This window comes from Rhinopithecus bieti, unplaced genomic scaffold (genome assembly GCF_001698545.2).
Source record: "Rhinopithecus bieti isolate Rb0 unplaced genomic scaffold, ASM169854v2 scaffold_37505, whole genome shotgun sequence".
Taxonomy (NCBI): Eukaryota; Metazoa; Chordata; class Mammalia; order Primates; family Cercopithecidae; genus Rhinopithecus; species Rhinopithecus bieti.
This window is the reverse complement of record NW_016815797.1, coordinates 895,945-919,264: the sequence shown is the minus strand read 5'-3', so window position 1 is coordinate 919,264 and position 23,320 is coordinate 895,945. Positions and strand designations below refer to the sequence as shown.

Sequence of the window (23,320 nt, the reverse complement as noted above, 5' to 3'; positions counted from 1 at the left end):
AAAAAAAAAAAAAAAAAAAAATTAGCCTGGCATAGTGGTCCATTCCTGTAGTTCTGGCTACCTGAGGGTCTGAGGCAAGAGGATCATTTGAGGCTGCAGTGAGCTATGATCATGCTACTGCATTCCAGCCTGGGCCACAGGGCAAGACTTGTCTCTAAAACAAAAGTTCTTTCCACGTTTGTTTCTTTTTCTTTCTACTTTTTTCCCCCAATAAAATATTTCTTATTTTGCCTTTGATCTTATATTGTGATCAGTTGAGGCTATGCCTTCTTAGGCAAATTCTGCATAGATGATATTTTGTCCTTCTCAGCATAGCTGTCCCTCATAGTTGATACTTACTAAGTTTTTCACTCAATGAAACTGTTAACATTTCTGCACTGTATGATAACTAATTTTTTCTCCCTTGGCTCTAATATGCAATCTGTGGGGACACACTTGATGACCACACAGTTACTACTCTTTATTAATATTCCTTCCTCAATTTAGCATCTACTGATGATTCTTGCCTTATCTACTCACTACTGTGATGTTTGTAAAATGATGATTTTTCAACTCTAGCACTTCTTCCACATTTCTCAGTAGGCATTTGGCATTATGCTTAAGAAATACATCACCATTCTCTATGTATGTATATGTATCCATATTTATAATATGTATGGATTCATTCATTTCTTTTTTTTTTTCCAACGATTTATAATCTCTTCTTATTTATTTTGGTGCTCAAAGTATCTCGGATTTGATCAGAGGGAATCTCTTTAAGCTGGCTCCTGAATCCATGTGTTAATTCCTTATTATATTTTTGAGCACTTCCTCATATTCTGTCATTAAAAGATTTTCCAGGCTTACAATATACCTGTCCTGCCCTAGGTGTAGATTCAGCAATTTTTCTGAGGAACCAGAGTTTCTTTTAGTGGGAAATGGTATTAGAGACTGAGATCTGACACTAGGTCTGTTCATTGCTATTGGAGTGTCTTTGCTTCTTGGTTCTTTCAACAAACAGTACTAGAAAATATGTATTTATACATATATACACACACACACACACAAACCTGTATATAAGAAATCATGATTCATATAATATTCATGTGCACTAATAGTCATGTGCCACATAACTACTTTTTGATCAGTGACAGACTGCATATACAAAGGTAGTTTCATGTTTACATTACTGTATTTTACTGTACCTTTCCTATGTTTAGATATGTTAAATGCACAAATATTTAACATTGTTTTACAACTGCCTACAGCATTTAGTACAGTAATGCTGTATAGGTTTACAGCCTAGGAGTAATAGGCCATACCATATAGCCTGGGTTTGCAGTAGGCTGTACCATTTAGGTTTGTGTAAGTACACTGTATGATGTTCCTATAGGAAAGAAATCATCTGACAATGCATTTATCAGAAAGTATCCCTGTCATTAAGCTACACATGACTATAAATATTGACAAAACCGTGAGTGTACACCAAGGCGTCCATTTCTACTCCAGCTTATCCCCAGTTTATAGGGTGTGTGTGTTTATGTACATACTGTCATTTCACATTTCTACATCCTTTCTTCCATATTGGGAAACTTGGCCCCTAGAAATATCAACAAAGTTATTCATTTGCTCAATCCTATTGGTTTTTTTGTTTGTTTGGGTTTTTTGTTTGTTTGTGTGGTTTTTGAGATGAAGTGTCACTCTGTCGCCGAGGCTGGAGTGCAGTGGTGCAAACTTGGCTCACTGCAACCTCCGCTTCTCAGGCTCAAGTCATCCTCCCACCTCAGCCTCCTGAATAGCTGGAACCACAGGCACGCACCACCACACCCAGCTAATTTTTTGTATTTTTGGTAGAGATGGGTTTTGGCCATGTTGCCCAGGCTGGTCTTGAACTCTTGGGTTCAGGTGATCCATCTACTTTGGCCTCCCAAAGTGCTGGGATTATAGGCATGAGCCACTGTACTCAGCCAATCTTATTGTTTTTTCTAGTGAATCCTGCTTTTTTTTTTTTTTTTTCCAATTAAAAAAATTTTTTTCTTAGAGATGGGGGTTTTACTATGTGACCCAGGCTGGTCTCACACTCCTGGGCTCAAGCGGTCATCCTGCCTTGGCCTCCCAAAGTGCTGGGATTACAGATGTGAGCCATTGTGCCCGGCCCGATGTTCTGCTTTTAATGGAGTTTTAGCTTTTTCTATGATTTTGGTCTTAAAAGTCTTTATTTCATTTTTGGTTTTGAAAGATACCATTCGGGGTATAGAATCCTTGGTTGACTGTTTTGGTTCTTTGGGTTTTTTTCTCCTGAGTACTTTAGAGGTATTTGTCTGTTGTCTTGTGGCTTAACAGTACATTTGCTGTGCTTCTTCTTTATGTTCCCCTGCATGGATGGAACTGGTTGTTGTGTTGGATACACAACTCTATTCATTTGGCCAAAATCATAAAATTAAGAAAAAGAGTGAATTTTACTGTATGTAAACTTTTAAATAAATAAATACATGTATGTTAAAAGCATATTATATACTTTGCATTGTATTAGTCTCTAAGAATGCAATGATGAACAAGATAATTTTCAATTTTATGAAGCTTACAACCTAGTGTATGTGCAAAACCAGTGATACATGGTAATTGATGGTAGAGTACATGCTATGGGAATATAAATGCATACAATGTCTACTCTAGGGGAGAAGGAGGGGTAGTATTAGCCCCAGGTCACCTAGGAGAGTGCCTTGTACATGGTTGGTGTTCAAACAGTTCTTGAGTGAATCATCTAACAAACTACTTGAAAATATAAGACCTGAAATTAAGCAGAGATTAGACAGACAAGTCACTAGTATTCCTTCATTTACCTGGCAGTTAGGTGTTGCCTATTCTGCAGCCAAGCACTGTTGTTGTGCTTAATATATAGCAGTGAACAAAAGAAAAACCCGTCTTCATAAATTCAAGAGGTTTATTTTCTAGTAGGGGAAACAGGCAATAAACAAAACAGATAAGTAAAATAAATAATAGATGAGATATCGATAAGTGGTGGGGAGAAAATAAACTAGGATGGGAGATTGCCATGCACAGGAGGAGGGAAGGTACCATTTTTAAATAGCTTGATTGGGGAAGGCCTCATTGAGAATGTGACATACTACATGGAGGAGGTTGCCTGGCCTGATCATGTCAGTTGGTTATCAACCCTAGGTACTCTCTAAAAATGTATCAAAAATGTAGCAAATTATGCCTTACATTATAACTACTCCTTTTTATTTTATTTTATTTTATTTTTTTGAGACAGAGTCTCATGCTGTCACTCATGCTAGAGTGCAGGGGCACAATCTTGGCTTACTACAACCTCCACCTCCTGGGTTCAAGCGATTCTCCTGCCTCAGCCTCCTGAGCAGCTGGGATTGCAGGCGTCCGCCACCACGCCTTGCTAATTTTTGTATTCTTGGTAGAGATGGGGTTTCACCATGTTGGCCAGATTGGTCTCAAATCCGTGACCTTAGGTGATCTACCCCATCTCGGCCTCACAAAATGCTGGGATTATAGGTGTAAGCCACTGTGCCCAGCCTATAACTATTCTTATCCTCGTGTAAATTATAAATTTGTGATAATGAAGACAATGTACCTTTATGTATTTCATTTATTTTTTTTTCTTAAACTAATGACTAACAGCATTGAATTAGAAAAGGTGTTTAATCTCTGTGGAGTTATCTGCAAAATGAAAGAACTGAATAGAATTATTTCCAGGGTTCACTGGGCACAGTGGCTCACGCCTGTAATCCCAGCACTTTGGGAGGCCGAGGCGGGTGGATCACGAGGTCAGGAGATAGAGACCATCCTGGCTGACAAGGTGAAACCCCATCTCTACTAAAAATACAAAAAAATTAGCCAGGCATGGTGGCGGGTGCCTGTAGTCCCAGCTACTCGGGAGGCTGAGGCAGGAGAATGGCGTGAACCTGGGAGGCAGAGCTGGCAGTAAGCCGAGACGGCGCCACTGCACTCCAGCCTGGGCAACAGAGCGAGACTCTGTCTCAAAAAAAAAAAAAAATTATTTCCGGGGTTCTGTCCCATTCTAAAACCTTATAAATTTATGAATTAAAGAGTAAAATATATCTGAGAAATGATGGAATTTACTGGAATTGGAATGATAGAGCTGTAGAAGAACATCCACAACTTAGATCACTTCTTTATAACATGGGATGATTGCCAGCACTTGGGGAATCCTTCTCAGCGAAACCAGATAGACAAAACACTGCTGCTTTGGGCCACCCACTAGACATGAAATTACTTCATTTTACAGATTGCTTGTTGTTTGGTATTACTTGTGGCACAGATTCCTAAACTCCTTTAGTAAGTATATATGCCCACCACTATTTACAGGTCACTCAACTGATCTTGTTAGAGTCCTCAGTAATGAATTTTATGTGCCAGATGCTTTCTTCAGTATTTGTGGTCTTTTCTTTTAAAAGGCATTATTTTTAAAGTAAAACACAGAAAAGTATAAAAAGTTATACCTGGAAGAGATTTGGGAAGAAATTATTCCTCTGATTCATCATCGTAGACAAATAGGAGTGATTATTACGCACACATGCTCATTTTTTCAAACATCTGAGACTGTTTTGAGGACATTATTTGAGAGGATCACCATTTAGTTAGTTTGGTACTGACTTCCCCAGGAGATCTCATGGAATTTCAGCAGGTTGAACATCTATAATCTGAAATCCAGACTGCTCTAAAATCTGACATTTTTTGATTACTGACATGATTACCTTAAGTGGAAAATTCCACACCTGACTTGTGACAGGTTGCAGTCAAAACGGAAGTGTACAACACAGTTCATTCAACATCCTCAAGGGAAAAAGACCCTCCCAGCTCCCTTCAGCTATGGTAGCAGCATGCATTCATAACAGAACAAGAAATCATGTCAGATTCTAAAATCAAAGCTAGATTAATAAGACAAAAACTGTTGTTAATGAGGCAGATAACCGTGGAGGAAACATTTATTTTATTTTTATGTATTCATTTATTTTTTGACACAGAGTCTCACTCTGTCTCCCAGGCTGGAGTGCAGTGGCACAATCTAGGCTCACGGCAGCCTCCATCTCTGGGGTTCAAGCAATTCTCCTGCCTCAGCCTCCCGAGTAGCTGGAATTATAGACACACGCCACCACACCCAGCTAATTTTTGTATTTTTAGTAGAGACATGGTTTCGCCATATTGGGTAGGCTGGTCTAGAACTTCTGTCCTCAAGTGATCTGTCCACCTTAGCCTCCCAGAGGGCTGGGATTACAGGCGTGAGCCACCGTGCCTAGCCTTTGGAGGAAACAATTAAAAATGATTCTACAAGAGCCATCCAGCAGAATGCCTCCTCATCCCCAGAGAACCCATTTCTTGGTCCCACAACTGCTTCTTACGTTTCTTCTCACCTAAAAAAATAAAATACAGTATACAGTAACATTTTATTTTATTTTATTTTATTTTATTTTATTTTATTTATTTTATTTTATTTTATTTATTTTTTGAGACGCAGTTTCAGTCTTGTTGCTCAGGCTGGAGTGCAATGTTGTGATCTGGCTCACTGCAACCTCTGCCTCCGGGGTTCAAGCGATTCTCCTGCCTCAGCCTTCCGAGTAGCTGGGATTACAGGTGCCCTCCATCATGCCCAGCTAATTTTTGTATTTTTAGTAGAGATGGGGTTTTACCACATTGGCCAGTCTGTTTTCAAATTTCTGACCTCAGGTGATTCACGCGCCTCCGCCTTCCAAAGCACTGGGATTACAGGCACGAGCCACCGCACCTGGCCTACAGTAACATTTTAATCAAAACACAGCATCATAGGTGGAGACTGAAAGCCTACCATTGTTAGTTGTTGCCGTTTGTTTTGTTTGTTTGTTTGTTTTTGAGACGGAGTCTCGCTCTGTCGCCAGGCTCCAGCGCAGTGGCGTGATCTCGGCTCACTGCAAGCTCCGCCTCCCGGGTTCACGCCATTCTCCTGGCTCAGCCTCAGGAGTAGCTGGGACTACAGGCGCCCGCCACCCCGCCCAGCTAATTTTTTGTATTTTAGTAGAGACGGGGTTTCACCGTGTTAGCCAGGATGGTCTCGATCTCCTGACCTCGTGATCGGCCCACCTTGGCCTCCCAAAGTGCTGGGATTACAGGATTGAGCCACCGCGCCCGGCCAGTTGTTGCTGTTTTTTAGAAGCTGGTAACTGGTATTTTGGTGATACTGCACTGCATACATTATTTTTCACTATTTAATGACATGTCATTTTTTTTACTGTTAAGTTCTTATGTGTGAATAAGTTAAGAAAATTATTGCTTATTGGTATCATAAATTCAGAATCAGGAATGATGATGATGCTAAATAACCACAGATCATCCACATGGGTGGCTGAGATAGTGACACCTTTGTTTTCTCATGGATCATTGTACATAAACTTTGTTTCACACACAAAATTATTTAAAATATTGTGTAAAATTACCTCCAAGACCTGGACACTGTCCCCAAGAGATCTCATTATATGCATGCAGATGTTCCAAAAGCTGAAAAAAATTCAAAATCTGAAATGCTTCTGGTACCAATCATTTTTGGATAAGGGATACTCAGCCTGTATTCCAGCTTCCAATAATTTTATCAAAATTAACTTCGAAGCAGCTTCATGGGGCCATTTATTCAATGATCAAGAGCTGCACCAAATTAATCACCTTCATAAAAATATAACTATAGCTGCTGTGAAGACCAATTTCATGAGGTCTCTCTGGGAAGCAGTCCCAATGAGTTCATCATCTGTTACAGAACCTTTTGAGTGACCAGATGTGGAGAAAATAAATCTCACCTCTGGTGTCTATATATTGTGGTAGTTTTTTTGGCTACTAACAGGAATCAGCAGCTTATATTTGACATATATCTATGTTCATATGCACTGCATGGTTAATATCTAAAATTTAAGAATAAATGGCCCAGGTGCAGAGGTTCATGCCTGTACTTCTAGTGGTTTGGGAGGCTGAGATGAGAGGATCGCTTGAACCCAGGAGTTTATGACCAGTGTTGGCGACATAGTGAGACCCTGTCTCTACAAAAAAAGAAATTGAAAAAAATTTGCCAGGTCTGCCTGCCTGTAGCTGTAGCTGCTCAGGAGGCTGACATGGGAGGGTCACTTGAGCTCAGGAACTCCAGGTTACAGTGAGTTACGATCATGCCACTGCACTCGAGGCTAGGTGACAGAGCAACACACTATCTCTAAAAATAAATAAATGGGAGCCTATTTTAATAGGTTTTATTATTATTAACAACTAATAATATAGTGAAGCTAACAGATTAAGAGACAATTGCCGTTAAAAACGTAGTTACAGTTCACAAGAGGGAGAGGCACACCACACCATGGGGGCTACATGAGGAGCACTGGGGTCAGTCAAGAGACAAATAGGAGAGGGGAATCTATGGGCAAGAGCTTTTATTGTGGTTTCTGTGGGAAGGAATGGTTGAGGCAGTGTAAGCCGGCTTAAGCTTGGCTTGTTTGAATAATTTCAGTGGGCTCTGGGTCAGAGGACCTGTCCCTAGTTAACTCTGTTGTACATGGCCCCGGGGTGATTACAGCAGGTGGATACTGGAGAGAACTGGTAAAGAGAGAACCTGGTAAAGGAGGTGTTTGGAGGTGTGGATTCTGGGTTGGTTGTTTTGCATTTGAAAAGCTCACTCAAGGGCAAATTGTTGATTATCTCTAGAGATTGGCTAGGATTGCACTGAATTGCTAGATTGCTTTAGACAATGTGGTCATTTTAACAGTATTCTTCAAAGCAATGAGCCTGGGATGTGCATGAGATGACTCATTTGTTATTGATGTATAGAAACACTACTGATTTTTGTACATTGGTTTTGTCCTGCAACTTAACTGAATTCATTGATCAAATCTAAGAGTTTCTTGGTAGAGTCTAGGTTTTTCTAGATATAAGATCATTTAAGCAAAAAGAGACAATTTCACCTTCCTCTTTTCCAATTGGCATGCCTTTTATTTCTTTCCTTTGCCTGATTGCTCTGGCTAGGACTTCTAGTCATATGTTGAATAGGAGTGGTAGAAGTCTTATTCTAGTTTCTAGAGGAAAGGCTTTCAACTTTACCCCTGTTCCGTGTGATGTTAGCTTGGGTTTTTTGTATGTAGCCTGTATTATTTTGAGGTATATGCCCTCCATGCTTAGTTTGTTAAGTGTTTGAATCCTGGGAGGATGTTGAATTTTATCAAATGCTTTTTCTGCATCAATTGAGATTATATATTTTTTCCTTATATCTTGTAGATATGATATATTACATTTATTGATTTGTATATGTTGAATCATCCTTGCATCCTTGGTATAAATTACATCTGATCGTGATATATTATCTTTCTGATGTGCTGTTGGGTTTGGTTTGCTAGTTACTTTGTTGAAGATTTTGCATCCATGTTCATCAGGAATATGGGACTGTAGTTTTCTTATGTGTGTGTGTGTCGTTAACTGGTTTTACTGTCAGGGTAAAGCTGGCGTCTTGCAGTGAGTTAGGGAGAAGTTCCTCTTTGATGATGTAAGAATAGTTTCAGGAGGATTAATATTAGTTCTTCTATGTATGTTTGATAGAATTCGGCTGTTACTCCTTCTGGTCCTGGTCTTTTCTATGTTAGGAGACTTTTTATTGTTTTTTTTTTTTTTTAATTTTTTTATTTTGAGATGGAGTCTCTCACTCTGTCTCCCAGGCTGGAGTGCAGTAGTGGCATGATCTCGGCTCACCGCAACCTCCGCTTTCCAGGTTCAAGGAATTCTCCTGCCTCAGCCTCCCAAGTAGCTGGGAATACAGTGGCGCGCCACCGTTCCTGGCTAATTTTTTGTATTTTTTGTAGAGAGGTGCTTTCACCATGTTGGCCAAGCTAGTCTTGAACTCCTGACCTCAGGTGATCCACCTGCCTCAGCCTCCCAAAGTGCTGGGATTACAGGCGTGAGCCACCGCACCTAACCTAGGAGACTTTTTATTGATTCAATCTCACTACTCATTATGTTCAAGTTTTCTATTTATTTCTGTTTCAATCTTGGTACATTGTATGTTTCCATTTCCTGTAGGTTTTACAGTTTGTCATTATAAGTTGTTGATAATAGTCTCTCATCTTTTTTATTTCTGTAGTCTCGTTTGTATTGTCTCCATTTTCATTTAATTTGTTTGGGTCTTCTCTTTTATTGGTTAGTCTAGCTAGTGGTTTATCAATTTTGTTTATCTTTTCAAATAACCAACTTTTTGTTTTGTTGGTCCTTTGCAATATTTATTTATTTTTTTACTCTGTTTCATTTAGTTCTGCTTTGACCTTTTGTACTTCTTTTCTTCTGCTAATTTTCTGTTTGGTTTGTTGTTGCTTTGTTCCTTGAGGTGCATTGTTAGATTTATAGTTTATATAACTTTTTACCTTCTGGATGTCAGCATAAATTTCCTCCTAGTGAGGAAACTTTTGCTATAAATTTCCCTCCTAGCACCATTTTTGCTATATCTCACTGATTTTGGTATGGTGTGTTTCCATTTTTTACTTATTTCAAGGAATTTTTTTATTTCTGTCTTAATTGTTTTGTTGACCCAGTGATCATTCAGGAACATGTTGTTTAATTTCCATGTATATGTATAGCTTCCAGGGTTCCTTTTGGTGTTGATTTCTAGTTGTATTCCAGTGTGTCCTGAGAAGACACGTGGTACGATTTTGATTTTTAAAAATGTTGAGACTTGTTTTGTGTCCTGTCATGTGGTCTGTCCTGTAGAATGTTCTGCGTTCTGATGAAAAGAATGTATATTCTGCAGTTGTTGGATAGAATATTTTGTAAATGTCTCTTAGGTCCATTTGGTCTAAAGTCCAATTTAAATTCAACGTTTTTTGTTTGTTTATTTTCTTTCCAGATGATCTGTCTAATGCTGTGAAAGGGCTGTTGATGTCTCCAATTATTATTGTATTGCAATCTAGCTCTCTCTTTATATTTGGGAATATTTGCTTTATGAATCTGGATGCTCCTATATTGGGTGTATATATATATTTAGAATTGTTATATGTTTTTTCTGAACTGACTCCTTTATTATTATATAATGACCTACTTGTATTTTTTTGTTGTTGTTTTGTTTGTTTTGAGATGGAGTCTCGCTCTGTTGCCCAGGCTGGAGTGCAGTAGCACGATCCTGGCTCACTGCAACCTCCACCTCCCGGGTTCAAGCCATTCTCCTGCCTCAGCTTCCTGAGACTCGCGCCACTGTACTCCAGCCTGGGCGACAGAGTGAGACTCCAATTCCTCAAAAAAAAAAAAACAAAAACAAAAAAAAAAAATCTGGAGTGCTGGATTTACCAAGGTGGAACTGTCTTTTTTTTTTTTTTTTTTTGGAGACGGGAGTCTTGCCTCTGCCGCCCAGGCCTGGAGTGCCCAGGTTGGCGCTCTCAGCTCACTATGCAAGCTCCGGCCTCCCGGGTTCACGGCCCATTTCTCCTGTTCTCCAAGGCCTCCCGAGTTAGCTGACTACAGGCCGCCCGCCCTCGTCGCCCGGCTAGTTTTGTATGTTTTTAGTAGAGACGGGGTATTCACCGTATTAGCAGGATGGGCTCTCGATCTCTGACCTCATGATCCGCCCGTCTTGGCCTCCCAAAGGTGCTTGGGATTACAGGGCTTGAGCCACCGCGCCTCGGGCCTTTTTTTTTTTTTGCCTTTTTTTTTTTTTTTTTTAAACTGTTCTTGACTTAAAGTTCATTTAGCTGATATAAGTATAGCCACTACTTGCTTTTGGATTTTGTTTGCATGGAATATCTTTTTCCATCCCTTTAATTGCAGTCTATATTTGTCTTTAGTGTTAAAGTGAGTTTCTTGTAAGCAGCATCTAGGTGGATAATATGTTTGAATCCATTCAACCTTTCTATATCTTTTAAGAAGAGAATTTAATCTGTTTATGTTCTGGTTTATTATTGATATGGGAGGCTTTGTTCCTGTCATACTGTTGTTTTCTGTTGTTTTATATATTCTTTGTTCCTGTCTTTTTCTCTTCAGTTTGTCATTGTGGTTTGGTAGATTTTTGTAGTGGTACTGTCTGAGTTATTTTCTTGCTTTATACGTTTTCTTTACCAGTGAGTTGTACACTTTCATGTGATTTCGTGATGGTAAATGTCATCCTTTCGCTTCCAAGTTTAGGACTTCCTTGAGCATGGTCTAGTGGTAACGAATTCTTTCAGCATTTGTGTTGGGATGACTTTATTTCTCTTTCATTTATGAATGAGAATTTAGTTGCCTACATTTAGTTGCCAGTTATTTTCTTCACATACTTTGAATATATCATTCCATTCTCTTCTGGCCTGAGAGTTTTCTCCTGAGAAATCCACTGTTAGTCTGATTGGGATTTTTTCTTTTCTGTTTCTTTCTTTCTTTTTTTTTTTTTTTTTTTTTGATAGGCGACTAGACTCCTTTCTCTTACTGTTTGTAGGATTTGCTCTTTAAATAGGACATTAGACAGTCTGATTGTAATGTGCTGTGAGGAGGATCTTTTTGCATTGCATTTGCTTTGAGGTCGTTGAACATTTTGTTTCTGAATGTCTAAATCTCTTGTTAGACTTGGGTAGTTTTCATCTGTTATTTTATTAAATAGGTTTCCTAATCCTTTCTTTGTTTCTCTGCCCTTGAGTATACTGCTAATTTGTAAATTTGGTCACTTCATGTAGTCCCAAACGTCAAAAGGCTTTTTTGCTTTTTAATTTGGCCAGGCACAATGGCTCGTACCTGTAATCCTAACACTTTGGGAGGCTGAGATGGGAGGATCACTTGAGGCTAGGAGTTTGAGACCAGCCTCTTTAACATAGTGAGACCCCATTTCTTTTTATTTAAAAAAATATATATTTCTGACTGGGCTTTACCAACATATCTGTTTTCAGGTTTTGAGATTCTTTCTTCTGCCTGATCTGGTTTATTGTTGAAGCTTTCAAATGTATTTTATATTTCCTTCAGTGATTTCTTCAGTTCCAGAATTTGTTTGGTTCTTTTAAAAATACCAATCTCTTTGATATATTTACCATTCATATCCCAAATTATTTTCCTGATTTCTTTTATTGTTTTTCTGACTTCTCTTGTATCTCACTGAGCTTCTTTAAAAATCAGTGTTTTTTGGGAGGCCGAGGTGAGCAGATCACGAGGTCAGGAGATTGAGACCATCCTGGTGAACATGATGAAACCTGTCTCTACTAAAAATACAAAAAAAAAAAAAAAAAATTAGCTGGGCGTGGTGGCGGACGCTTGTAGTCCCAGCTGCTCGGGAGACTGAGGCAGGAGAATGGCGTGAGCCCAGGAGGTGGAGGTTGCAGTGAGCAGAGATCCGGCCACTGCACTCCAGCCTGGGAGACAGAATGAGACTCCATCTCAAAAAAAAAAAAAAAAGTCAGTGTTTTGAGGCCGGGCGTGATGGCTCACGCCTGTAACCCCAGCACTTTGGGAGCCCAAGGCGGGTGGATCACAAGGTCGAGATATCAAGACCATGCTGGCCAACATGGTGAAACCCCGTCTGTACTAAAAATACAAAATTTAGCTGAGCGTGGTGATGCGTGCCTGTACTCCCAGCTACTCAGAAGGCTGAGGCATGACAGTCACTTGAACCCAGGAGGTGGACGTTGCAGTGAGCCGAGATCACGCCACTGCACTCCAGCCTGGTGAGAGTGAGACTCTGTCTCAAAAAAAGAAAAAATCAATGTTTTGAATTCTTTATCTGAGATTTCTGAAATTTCTTTTTGATTATCGCTAAATAATTATTGTGTTTCTTTATAGGTGTCGTGCTTTCTTGCTTTTCATGTACCTGTTCCCTTATGTTGATATCTGCACATATACTGCCTATTAAGGCACTTCTTTTTTTGCATTTACTTTTGTGAGGGACGATATTTTTCCTGAAAATGTATCTATGGTGCTGGCTTGGTCTACCCCCAGTTGCTGGAATGCTACTGGCTTGCTCTCCTGTTCCAGCAGTGGCAAACAAACAAACAAACAAATAAATAAATATTCTGCCAATATCTGCCATTTGATGGTGAGTTTAATCCATTTACATTTAAACCAATTCCTGATCAGGAAATATTTACTTCTGCTATTTTGCCATTTACTCTCTCTCTTTCTCTCTCTCTCTCTCTCTGTGTGTGTGTGTGTGTGTGTGTGTGTGTATGTGTATTTTGAGACAGAATCTTGCTCTGTCACCCAGACTGGAGTGCAGTGGCATGATCTTGGCTCACTGTAACCTCTGCCTCCAGGGTTCAAGCAATTCTCCTGCCTCAGCCTCCTGAGTAGCTGTGATTACAGGCACTTGCCATCATGCCCAGCTAATTTTTTTTTTTTTTTTTTAATTTTTAGTAGAGATGGGTTTTACCATGTTGGCCAGGCTGGTCTCAAACTCCTGACCTCAGGTGATCGTCCTGCCTCGGCCTCCCAAAGTGCTAGGATTACAGGTGTGAGCCATGATGCCCAGCTATTTTGTATTTGTTTTCTTTATTTTTTCTTTTATTCTTCCATTACTGCCTTCTTTTGTGTTTAATTGATTTTTATGGTGTACTATTTGATTCTCTTCTCCTTTCCTTATCGATGTATTCTTTAGTTAATTTTTTTTTCTTTTTCTTTTTTTTTTTTTGAGACAGAGTTTCACTCTTGTTGTCCAGGCTGGAGTGCAATGGTGTGATCTTGGCTCACTGCAACCTCTGCCCCCTGGGTTCAAGCAGTTCTCCTGCCTCAGCCTCCCGAGCAGCTGGGATTACAGGCATGCGCCACCACACCCAGATAATTTTTGCATTTTTAATAGAGATGGGGTTTCTACATGTTGGTCAGGCTGGTCTTGAACTCCCAACCTCAGGTGATCCGCCCACCTCAGCCTCCCAATCTTTAGTTATTTTCTTAGTGGATACCTTGAGAATTACAGGTAATATCTTAAACTTATAACAACCTAGTTTAAATGAATGCTAAACTAGATTGGTATTAATAATACCTTTAATAATTTGCAAAAACTCTGCTTTTTATATCTCTGTTTCTACCCCTTATATTGTGATTGTCACAGATTACATCTTTATACATTGTTTGGCCATTAACATAGATTTGTAATTTTTGTTTTATGCATTTGTCTTTAAATCATATGGGAAAAAGAGGGCTTAATCAAAATACAGTGATACTTTCTTTATTATTTACCTATGTAACCATTGTTCATTATTTCTGTGTATGGTTTTCAGTTACTGTCCAGTGTTTTTTCCTTTCAGCCTGAAGAATTCCCATGAGCATTTTTTTGTAGGTCAAGTCTGCAAGTAACAGACCTCAGCTTTCTTTAATCAGGGAATGTCTTAATTTTTATTGCCTTTGTGAGAGATAGTTTTGCTGTATATCAGTCTCAGGATTCTCTCTCTTTGGAGTTCAACAGATTTACTATAATGTTTCTTGATGTGGATCTCTTTGAGTTTATCCAGTTTGCAGTTTATGCACTTCTTGGATGTGTATATTAACTTTTTCATCCAGAGGGATTTGACTGTTATTTCTCAAGATATAATTTCAGCTCCCATTTTTTTTCCAACTTTCCTTCTTTGACTTTCATTATGTATATGTTAGTACTTTTCTGGGTGTCCCACAAGTCTCTTAGGCTCTGTTTATTTTTCTTCATTCTTTTTTCTTTCTCTTTCTTAGACTGGATAATTTCACTTGACCTACATTCATTTTTACTGATTCTTTTTTTTTTTGGAGATGGAGTCTCGCTCTGTTGCCCAGGCTGGAGTGCAGTGGCATGATCTTGGCTCACTGCAACCTCTGCCTCCTGGGTTCAAGGGATTCTTGTGCCTCAGCCTCCCGAGTAGCTGAGATTACAGGCACATGCCACCACGCCCAGCTAATTTTTGTATTTTTTTAATAGACACTGGGTTTCACCATATTAGCTAGGCTGGTCTCAAACTCCTGACCTTGTGATCTGCCCACCTCGGTCTCCCAAAGTGCTGGGATTACAGGCATGAGCCACCACGCCCGGCCATTTTTACTGATTCTTATGCCCACTCAAATCTGCTGTTGAGCCCCTTGAGTGAATTTTTTATTTCATTTGTTGTACTTTTCAGTTCTAAAATTTCTATTTCTTTTTAAAAAATTTCTCTCTTTATGGACATTTCCTGTTTGTTGCATACTTTGTTCTCTTGATTTTTCTTGAGTTCTCTAAACATATTTAAGGCAGTTGATTTAAAGTCATAGCCTAGTAATTCCACTAGTCATTCAACAGGATAAGTTTCTGTTAATTTCTTTTTTTTTTTTTTTTCTGTGACTGGGCCATATTTTCTTTTTTCTTTGCATGCTTAGTTTTTGTTATTGTCATTAAATACTGTACATTTTGAATATTATGATGGGCAAAAAGGAAAAAAGAAAAAAGGATATCGTCTCCAGGCCTATGCATTTTGTTTATGTATGGGGACACTACTTCAGTGCTGAGCCAGGTCTTTCACAACCCTGCCTTAGTCCTGTCCTTAGCCTAGTGATTAGCCAGAGCTTGAAGTTATGCTCCCCTCAGTTCTCTTCTAAGCATGCATTCTGCCCTGAGCATTCAAGTGGCTTTCTAATTCCCTGGTATACTTGAGCGCTTTTTCCAAGACTTTATCCCCCAAAGATTCTCATTCCCTACCTTTTCTTCTCTTGGCTTTCAGCATATCTGTTGTTTGTCTCAACTGTTCTTTTGCCCTACATAGCAGCGATTTGTTAATTTGCCTTTTAGTATTTTTGAAAAATATCCCCTGTGTAGCTATGTCTTCATGTTGTCTGGGGTAATACTCAAGGTTCATTGTCCCACAGCCACTGAAAACCGGGATATGAACACACCAGAGTGAGGTTAAGAGTGGACGTTTAATAGGTGAAAGAAGGAGAAGAACTGTCTGCACAGAGAGGGGTCCTGGAGAAAATGGGTTGCTATCGGGAGAACTCACTCCCGATGTTTAACGTGGGTTCTTTTCTATTTCCTAAGTGTCTCTGCTGGGTTGAGAAATAAAGGGAAAGAGCACAAGAGAGAGAAATTTAAAGCTGGGTGTCTGGGGAGACATCACATGTTGGCAGGATCCGTGATGTTCCCCAAGCCATAAAACCAGCAAGTTTTTATTAGCGATTTTCAAAAGGCGAGGGAGTGCACAAGAGATCACATACTTCACGAGGTAATAAAATATCACAAAGCAAATGGAGGCAGGGCGAGATCACAGGACCACAGGATGAGGTAAAATTAAAATTGCCAATGAAGTTTCGGGCACACATTGTTATAGATAACATCTTACCAGGAAACAGGGTTTGAGAGCAGATAACCTGTCTGACCATAATTTATTAGGTGGGAATTTACTCATCCTAATAAGTCTGGGAGCACTATAGGAGACCAGGGCTTATTTCATCCCTTCGGCTTTGACCCTAAAAGACGACGCCTTAAAAAGGGGCCGTCTATAGGCCTACCTTCAGGGCGCATTCTCTTTCTCAGAGATGTTCCTTGCTGCGAAAAATAATTCAGCGATATTTCTCCTATTTGCTTATGAAAGAGGAGGAATATAGCTCTCTTCCATCTGGCTCACCGGCGGCCAGTTCAAAGTTACTTCTCTTGTTCCCTGAACATTGCTGTTATCCTGTTCTTTTTTTTAAGATGCCCAGATTTCATATTCAAACACACATGCTCTACAAACGGTTTGTGCAGTTGACACAATCACAGGGTCCTGAGGCGACATTCATCCTCCTCAGCTTACAAAGAAGATGATGAGATTAAGAGATAAAAGACAGGTATAGGAAATCACAAGGATATTCATTGGGGAAGTGATAAGTGTCCGTGAAATCTTCACAATTTATGTTCAGAGATTACAGTAAAGACAGGTATAAGAAATTATGAAAGTATTACTTTGGGGAACTAATAAATATCCATGAAATCTTCACAATTTATGTCATTCTGCTACGGCTTCAGTCGGTCCCTCCATTCAGGGTCCCTGACTTCCTGCAACAGGTTGCCACTTCCGCAGTCCAATGCAGGTTTTACAGATCAGCTTGAGGAGGCAGTGTCTGATTTACATAGGGCACGAAAAATTGGTAGGACCAGGTGTGCCACTTGTATAGGATGTGAAGAAGCTGGCTGCCCCACCCTAATCTTTTATTATGCAGATGGATTCTCTACCGGGCCAGCTCCATGTTGCCTGCTTTTTTACTGTACACGTGGTGACAAAGAAAAGGGAAGATGGAGACCGGGCGCAGTGGCTCACGCCTGTAATCCCAGCACTTTGGGAGGCCAAAGTGGGCAGATCGCCTGAGGTCGGGAGTTCGAGACCAGCCTGGCCAATATGGTGAAACCCTGTCTCTACTAAAAATACACAAAAAAATTAGCCAGGCATCATGGTGCACGCCTGTAATCCCAGCTGCTTGGGAGGCTGAGGCAGGAGAATCACATGAACTAAGGAAGCGGAGGTTTTGGTGAGCCGAGATCGCACCACTGCACTCCAGCCTGAGCGACAGAGTGAGACTTCGTCTCAAAAAAAAAAAAAAAAAAAAAAAAAAAAAGGGCAAGATGGAGCCTCCATGTTTAACATACCTGGCTTCCAGAGCTAGTAATTCCGCTAGTCATTCAACAGGATAAGTTTCCAGGGCTACCTGGAAGCCAGGTATGTTACAGTAAAAAAGCAGGCAACATGGAGCTGGCCAGGTAGAGAACCCATCTGCATAATAAAAGGTTAGGGTGGGGCGGCCAGCTTCTTCACATCCTATGCAAGTGGCACACCTGGTCTGACCAATTTTTCATGCCTTATGTAAATCAGACACTGCTTCCTTTTCTATTGCACAGCCTTTACTTGTGCAGGCTTCCAGCTTGCTTATCTATGTTTGCAGCTCTGTTTTTCAGGCTGCTCTTTGTTAGAAAAGAAATGATTTGGGGGCTGCTTTTTATTGAAAGGGAAGCCTTGCTGAGGGCTCCTTAACCCTCGCTATCTACCTAAATAATTTTTTTCTAGCTCCTGTATCAATTGCAACAAAGTTCTGACTTAGCTGAAATGCAGTCAGACCCTTGAATCAAAACAGTTCCTTGGGAATGAGATCTCTTTTACTTGGAAGCCAAGTCAAGACAAACAATTCCTTGGGAACGAGATCCCTTTGACTGTTGTCAGGATTAGGTTCTCGGGCTAGTAAAGTAGCTTGCTATCTTTAAGACTGCTACTGTGGCCAGGTAGGGAGTGTGGCAAGGGTATTTTACAATACTACAAAATGCTCTTACCCTTTTTCAGTTGCTCTTTTCCTGATTGTTTTCTTAGTTGTAAGCTTTTTACTCTCTTCCCACGTTCCAGTAAAAGTGATTCTGACAGCTATGCAATAGTTTTCAGTGTTTCTGAGACAGGATGACCCCTAGCACTTCCCATTTTGCCACTTTGTTGTTGTTGTTGTTCTTTATTGATACATTTCTAATTCAAAAGCACACCCCAGCCCACTTTAGTCTGTAGTTCAGTATCCTATTGCGGTCTGCCCCACTCATGTACTATCCCAAGGCCAATGTGAATTCTGGAAATTATTCTACACTATAATTCAGTTCTCAGTATTTTTTTCTGTGTAGATTCTGGTTTGTTTTATGTATGGGTTATTTAGGACTTCATAAACAGATGTAAAAGATTCTTGTCTGAAGGCTCCTCTTCTCTGATTCTCCCTTATCTCTTCTTGGGATGACTTAAGTGCAGAGTGTGGAGAGTTAACAGAGCACCCCACTGTGTGTGCAGCTGCCATGTTGGTCGAGAACAGAAATGACATCCTTTCTTTGCTTACGTTTGCTTGGTGTTAGGTAGGGGTAGCTGACAAAACTTCCTCTCTCAGTCTTTCTGGTAGCAGTAGCCGTTTGGGAGGTGAGGACTCTGCTTTGCCTGCTTTTCTTATTTTTGGCAGTGATAGTCGACAGGCTTCACACCTCAGCCTCTGTGGCTTCTGTGGCTAAAGTGCCTGATTAGGAGTGAAAGCGGCACAGCTCCTCTTTGGCATTAGGGTTCCCTTCTGCCAGGCCTGTTTCTTTTCATCTTGCACGATCTCCATTGGCTAGAAGGAATGGTCTTTCCCGAGGCCTTTTGGGTTGTTGTTGTTGTTAATGTACGCTTTGGTAATTCTGGGTTGCAGTTTGCTCCTGTGTACAGACTGGGATATACAGGAGGCAAAAATAAATCCTAAGGAATTCATTTCCAGGTCCTCCCTTGATTGCTGAAGACTCTACCTGACCTGCTTTCTTCTTTCCACATTTCAGAGTTTCTGATGTTTGCTTTATGTGCTGTGTCCATGGTTTTAAATTGTAGGTAATGGAAGCATTGGGGTAGCATATGCTTACTCTCTATCATGACTGGTACAGAAACTCAACTTCCACAATCATTTATCAAATGAATGATTAAATGATACGTGGTTCTTGCCTTCAAGTCACTTGTGGTGTATGTGGCTTACATTATTAATATAGATGCACTGTTATGAGAATTAAGACTCATTCCTGTGAGAGTTCTCATACGCAAAGGAATGAGATTATTTCTAACTGTTAGGGAATAGGATATGTGGTGTGGTGGTGTGGTGATTGTTCTGACAATGGTTCTCTGTCACCAACTGGATGTCCTGCAGCTCAGTTCAGTTCTCACACTAACAGACCCTACAGGTTATAGGCAGAGGTCTTCACCAAGAATGTCTCCACTTCACACTCCAGCTGCAAGTGTCAGGGTCCACCTGCAGTTAGGACCAACTGGCCATAAATTCTGGAGTTCCCACAAATCTCTCAGGTTTAATAACTTACTAGAACCACTCACAGAACTTAATGGAAACACTATACTTATAATTAGCATTTTATTATGAAGGATACAACCCAGACACAGCCAAATGGAAGTAATGCATAGACAAAGGTCTGGGGGTTGGGGAGACAGAGATTCCTTGTGGAATCCAGGCACATTATCCTCCCAGCACGTCAGTGTATTCACCAACCAAGAAGCTCTGCCATGCTTCTGGTTAGCCCTCAAATGATGTGTTTGGTGATGTGTTCGATGTGTTTTCCTGGTGAAGCGCCTCCAGTCTGCAGTGTGTAGGAGCCACTATGAGACATCTCATTAGCATAACAAAGACACATCTGTCACTCAGGAAGTTCCAAGGGATTTAAAGCACTGCGCCAGAAACTGGCACTTACATACTGTCTATTCTTCATTATTCTTTATTATACTACAGTCATCAAATAAAATTTCAGGGAATGTGGCATTTGAGTGATTTGAATAATAGGTAGACTTAAACATTTGAAAATGGGAAAAGGGGTATTCTAGGCTGAGAAAGTAGCATTAGCAGTCATACCAGAGGAACACACACACACAAGTGCAGGAATTGATAAGTAGAACTACATCAAGTAGTTTTTGGTTTTAGTGTAGGATACATGAAAAGGAAAAATAAGAAATAAAGCTAGATTGGGTCTATCATTTAATGATATTTATTAATCAGAGAATCATTTATTCCTACAGAGCAGAAGAGAGAAAAGATCTGTTCATGTTTTTTCGAAGCCTGCATTTTTTTGTGGAGTGGTTTGAATATCGTAAGCGCACGTTTAAACATTTCAAGGTAAAGTCTGAAGTTTTTTAATTTAAACATATATGGAAAACAAAGCTGATATTAGTTGGGGATTCATCCGTACATCCTTTTCTTAAAAGCTTTCAAACAGTAGAAAATATTCCCATTGACTTTTGGAATTTGCGATTATTTGGCATAACTGGAGGAGGATTACTTCTGTATAAATCAGCACACAGTTTATATTGTGGAATGTCTTGAAAGAAGTGTGGTTATATTCAAATTTATTTAAAATGCACATTTTGAAAAACCATTCTTTCAAGAGTACTTGAAGTAAAACAACAAATGTTAATAAAGAATGTCATCACAGCAGGCTTATCATGTAGTGGTATACTGCTAACTTCCTGAGCCAGACTCTGTGTTTTCAGCTTCTCAATTGTACATTTCGAGTTTAAATACCAAAGCCTGATTCTTGTGAAGTAATGCTTCCTAAAGCCTGATGTGGGTACTTTAAAGTACTTCTTTTTATTCTCTTTCTTTGTTTTCGGGCATAACTGAATTTAAGTTTGGTGGCATTGTAATACCTCAGGTTCTACTCATTTGGATAGCATCAAATTATTGACAGCATTAATCCACACAGAAACCAGTTCCGAAAGTCAACTTAAATAATATTTCAAGGTTCAGATTCCCTCAAAAGCCTAACCAGGTCATGACTGTTGTTTTTAGGACTTGTACTAACTCTCCTTTATTTGGGATTCTATTGTTTTTTATTATTATTTATTCTGTTTGGTTGAGCTAATAAAATCTGTCAGGCCTAGGATTTTTTTCCACAAAGAAACATGGGCAGTTCTGTACTACAGTACCTTGAGGTGTTCTCATGATTTTGTTATATTTTATCATATGTAGTCTTGTGCCAGAAAAATTAAATATTTCTGCTTCGCAAGTGGTACAATACAGTAATGACCGGGGAGTGTGCTGGCTGTTACGGTAATAAATGAATCACCTAATGTTGCTGTTTCCTTATGCATTTGGATGGATGATGGAAAATGGGAGCACTAGTCTCCATTTCCAAAGCTGATATGACTCTACCTGCTTTCCAGGCAGGTATGGAGGTATAATTGGTGTATTTTTCCTGTGGAGGGTAGAGACCTTCTAGGAGCTGGTCTTTGCTAGCTTTAACATTACTAGGGTGGAAAAAACCAATCCCATTGTTCTGTAACCATCACCAATATCCACAATGTTTTGTAACCATCACCACTATCTTTCTCCAGAAGTTTTTCATCATCCCAAACTGAAACATACCCATTAAACATTAGCTCCTCATTCCTGCCTTCTCTTAGCACTTGCTACCACTGTTCTGTTTTCTGTTTCTATGAATTTTAGTATTCTAGGTACCTCATATATGTGGATTGACCTTTCACTTAGCATAATGTCCTCAAAGTTTCTCCATGTCGTAGCATGTGTCAGATTTCTTTTTTTTTTTTTTTTTTTTTTTTTTGAGACAGGGTCTTACTATGTCGCCCAGGCTGTAGTCCAGTGTTGTAATCACAGCTCATGGCAGTTTTGACTGTCCCTGGCTCAGGTGATCCTCCCACCTCAGCCTCCCAAGTAGCTGGGACTACAGGCGCATGCCACCATGTCAGCTAATTTATGTATTTTTTGTAGAGATGCAGTTTCGCCATGTTGCCCAGGCTGGTCTCGAACTACTGGGCTCAAGCAATTCACCTATCTTGGCCTCCCAAGCCCAGTGCCCTCCCCCTGCCTTTTTTTTTATTAAGTCTGGATCATATTCCATTAAATGTATATACATTTTGTTTATCCATTCATTTGCTGATGGGCACTGGTTGTTTTTACTTTTTGGCTATTGTGAATAATCCTGCCGTGAACATTAATGTACTAATATCTGTTTGCGCCCCTTTCAGTTCTTTTAAGTGTAATTATATACCTGGAAATAGAATTGCTGGATCATAAGGTAATTCTATGTTTAACTATTTGAAGAACCGCGTACTCTTTTCCACAGCGTTGTACCATTCTACACCAGCAAAGCACAAGTACTTCAGTTTCTCTACAACTACTTTAATAACTGTTATTTTCTGCTTTTTTTTTTTTTTTTTTTTTTTTTGGCTGTAGCCAACCTAATGGGTAGGAAGTGATATCTCATTGTGGTTTTGATTTACATCTTCCTAATGGTTCGTGATGTTAAACATATTTTTATGTGCTAGTTGGCCATTTGTATATCTTTGAGGAAATGTCTCTGCAAGTCCTTGGCCCATTTTTGAATTGGGTTGTTTTTTGTTGTTGAATTGTGCAGTTCTTTATATATTCTAGATATTAATTTCTTCTTAAATATATGATTTCAGAATACTTTCTCTGGGTTGTCTTTTGACTCTTGATAGTGCCCTTTGATGAGAAATTTTTAATTAATTTTTAATTGACTAATAGTAATTTTACATATTCATGGGATACATAGTGATGTTTCAATATGTATAATGTATAGTGATCAGATCAGGGTAATTAGCACTTCCATCAGCTTAAATGTTTACCCTTTCTTTGTGTTGGGAACCATCAGTATCTTCTAGCTATTTGAAACTATACATTATGGTTAACTATAGTCATCTTACAATGGTATAGAACTTATTCCTCCTACCTAGCTGTAATTTTGTATCCTTTAACAAATCTCTCCCAAAAGTTTTAAATTTCGATGGAGACCATTTTATCTATTCTTTCTTTTTTACTTGTGTTTTTGGTGACAAATCCAAGTAATTCTATGCCAAATTCAATGTCATAAAGGTTTTCCTCTGTATTTTCCTCTAAGAATTTTATAATTTAACCCTTAAGTTTA

The 23,320-nt window shown here is 39.5% G+C and overlaps 1 protein-coding gene across 3 annotated transcripts in view; it reads left to right on the top strand.

Annotated features, from left to right (window-relative positions):
- CENPP (centromere protein P) overlaps nucleotides 1-23,320 on the top strand; it is a 279,336-nt gene that overhangs the window by 32,605 nt on the left and 223,411 nt on the right. For all 3 annotated transcript variants that reach the window (XM_017853698.1, XM_017853697.1, XM_017853701.1), the window contains exon 5: nucleotides 20,436-20,532. In XM_017853698.1, the coding sequence (XP_017709187.1) occupies nucleotides 20,436-20,532 (97 nt within the window). The remainder of the gene's footprint in view (nucleotides 1-20,435; nucleotides 20,533-23,320) is intronic.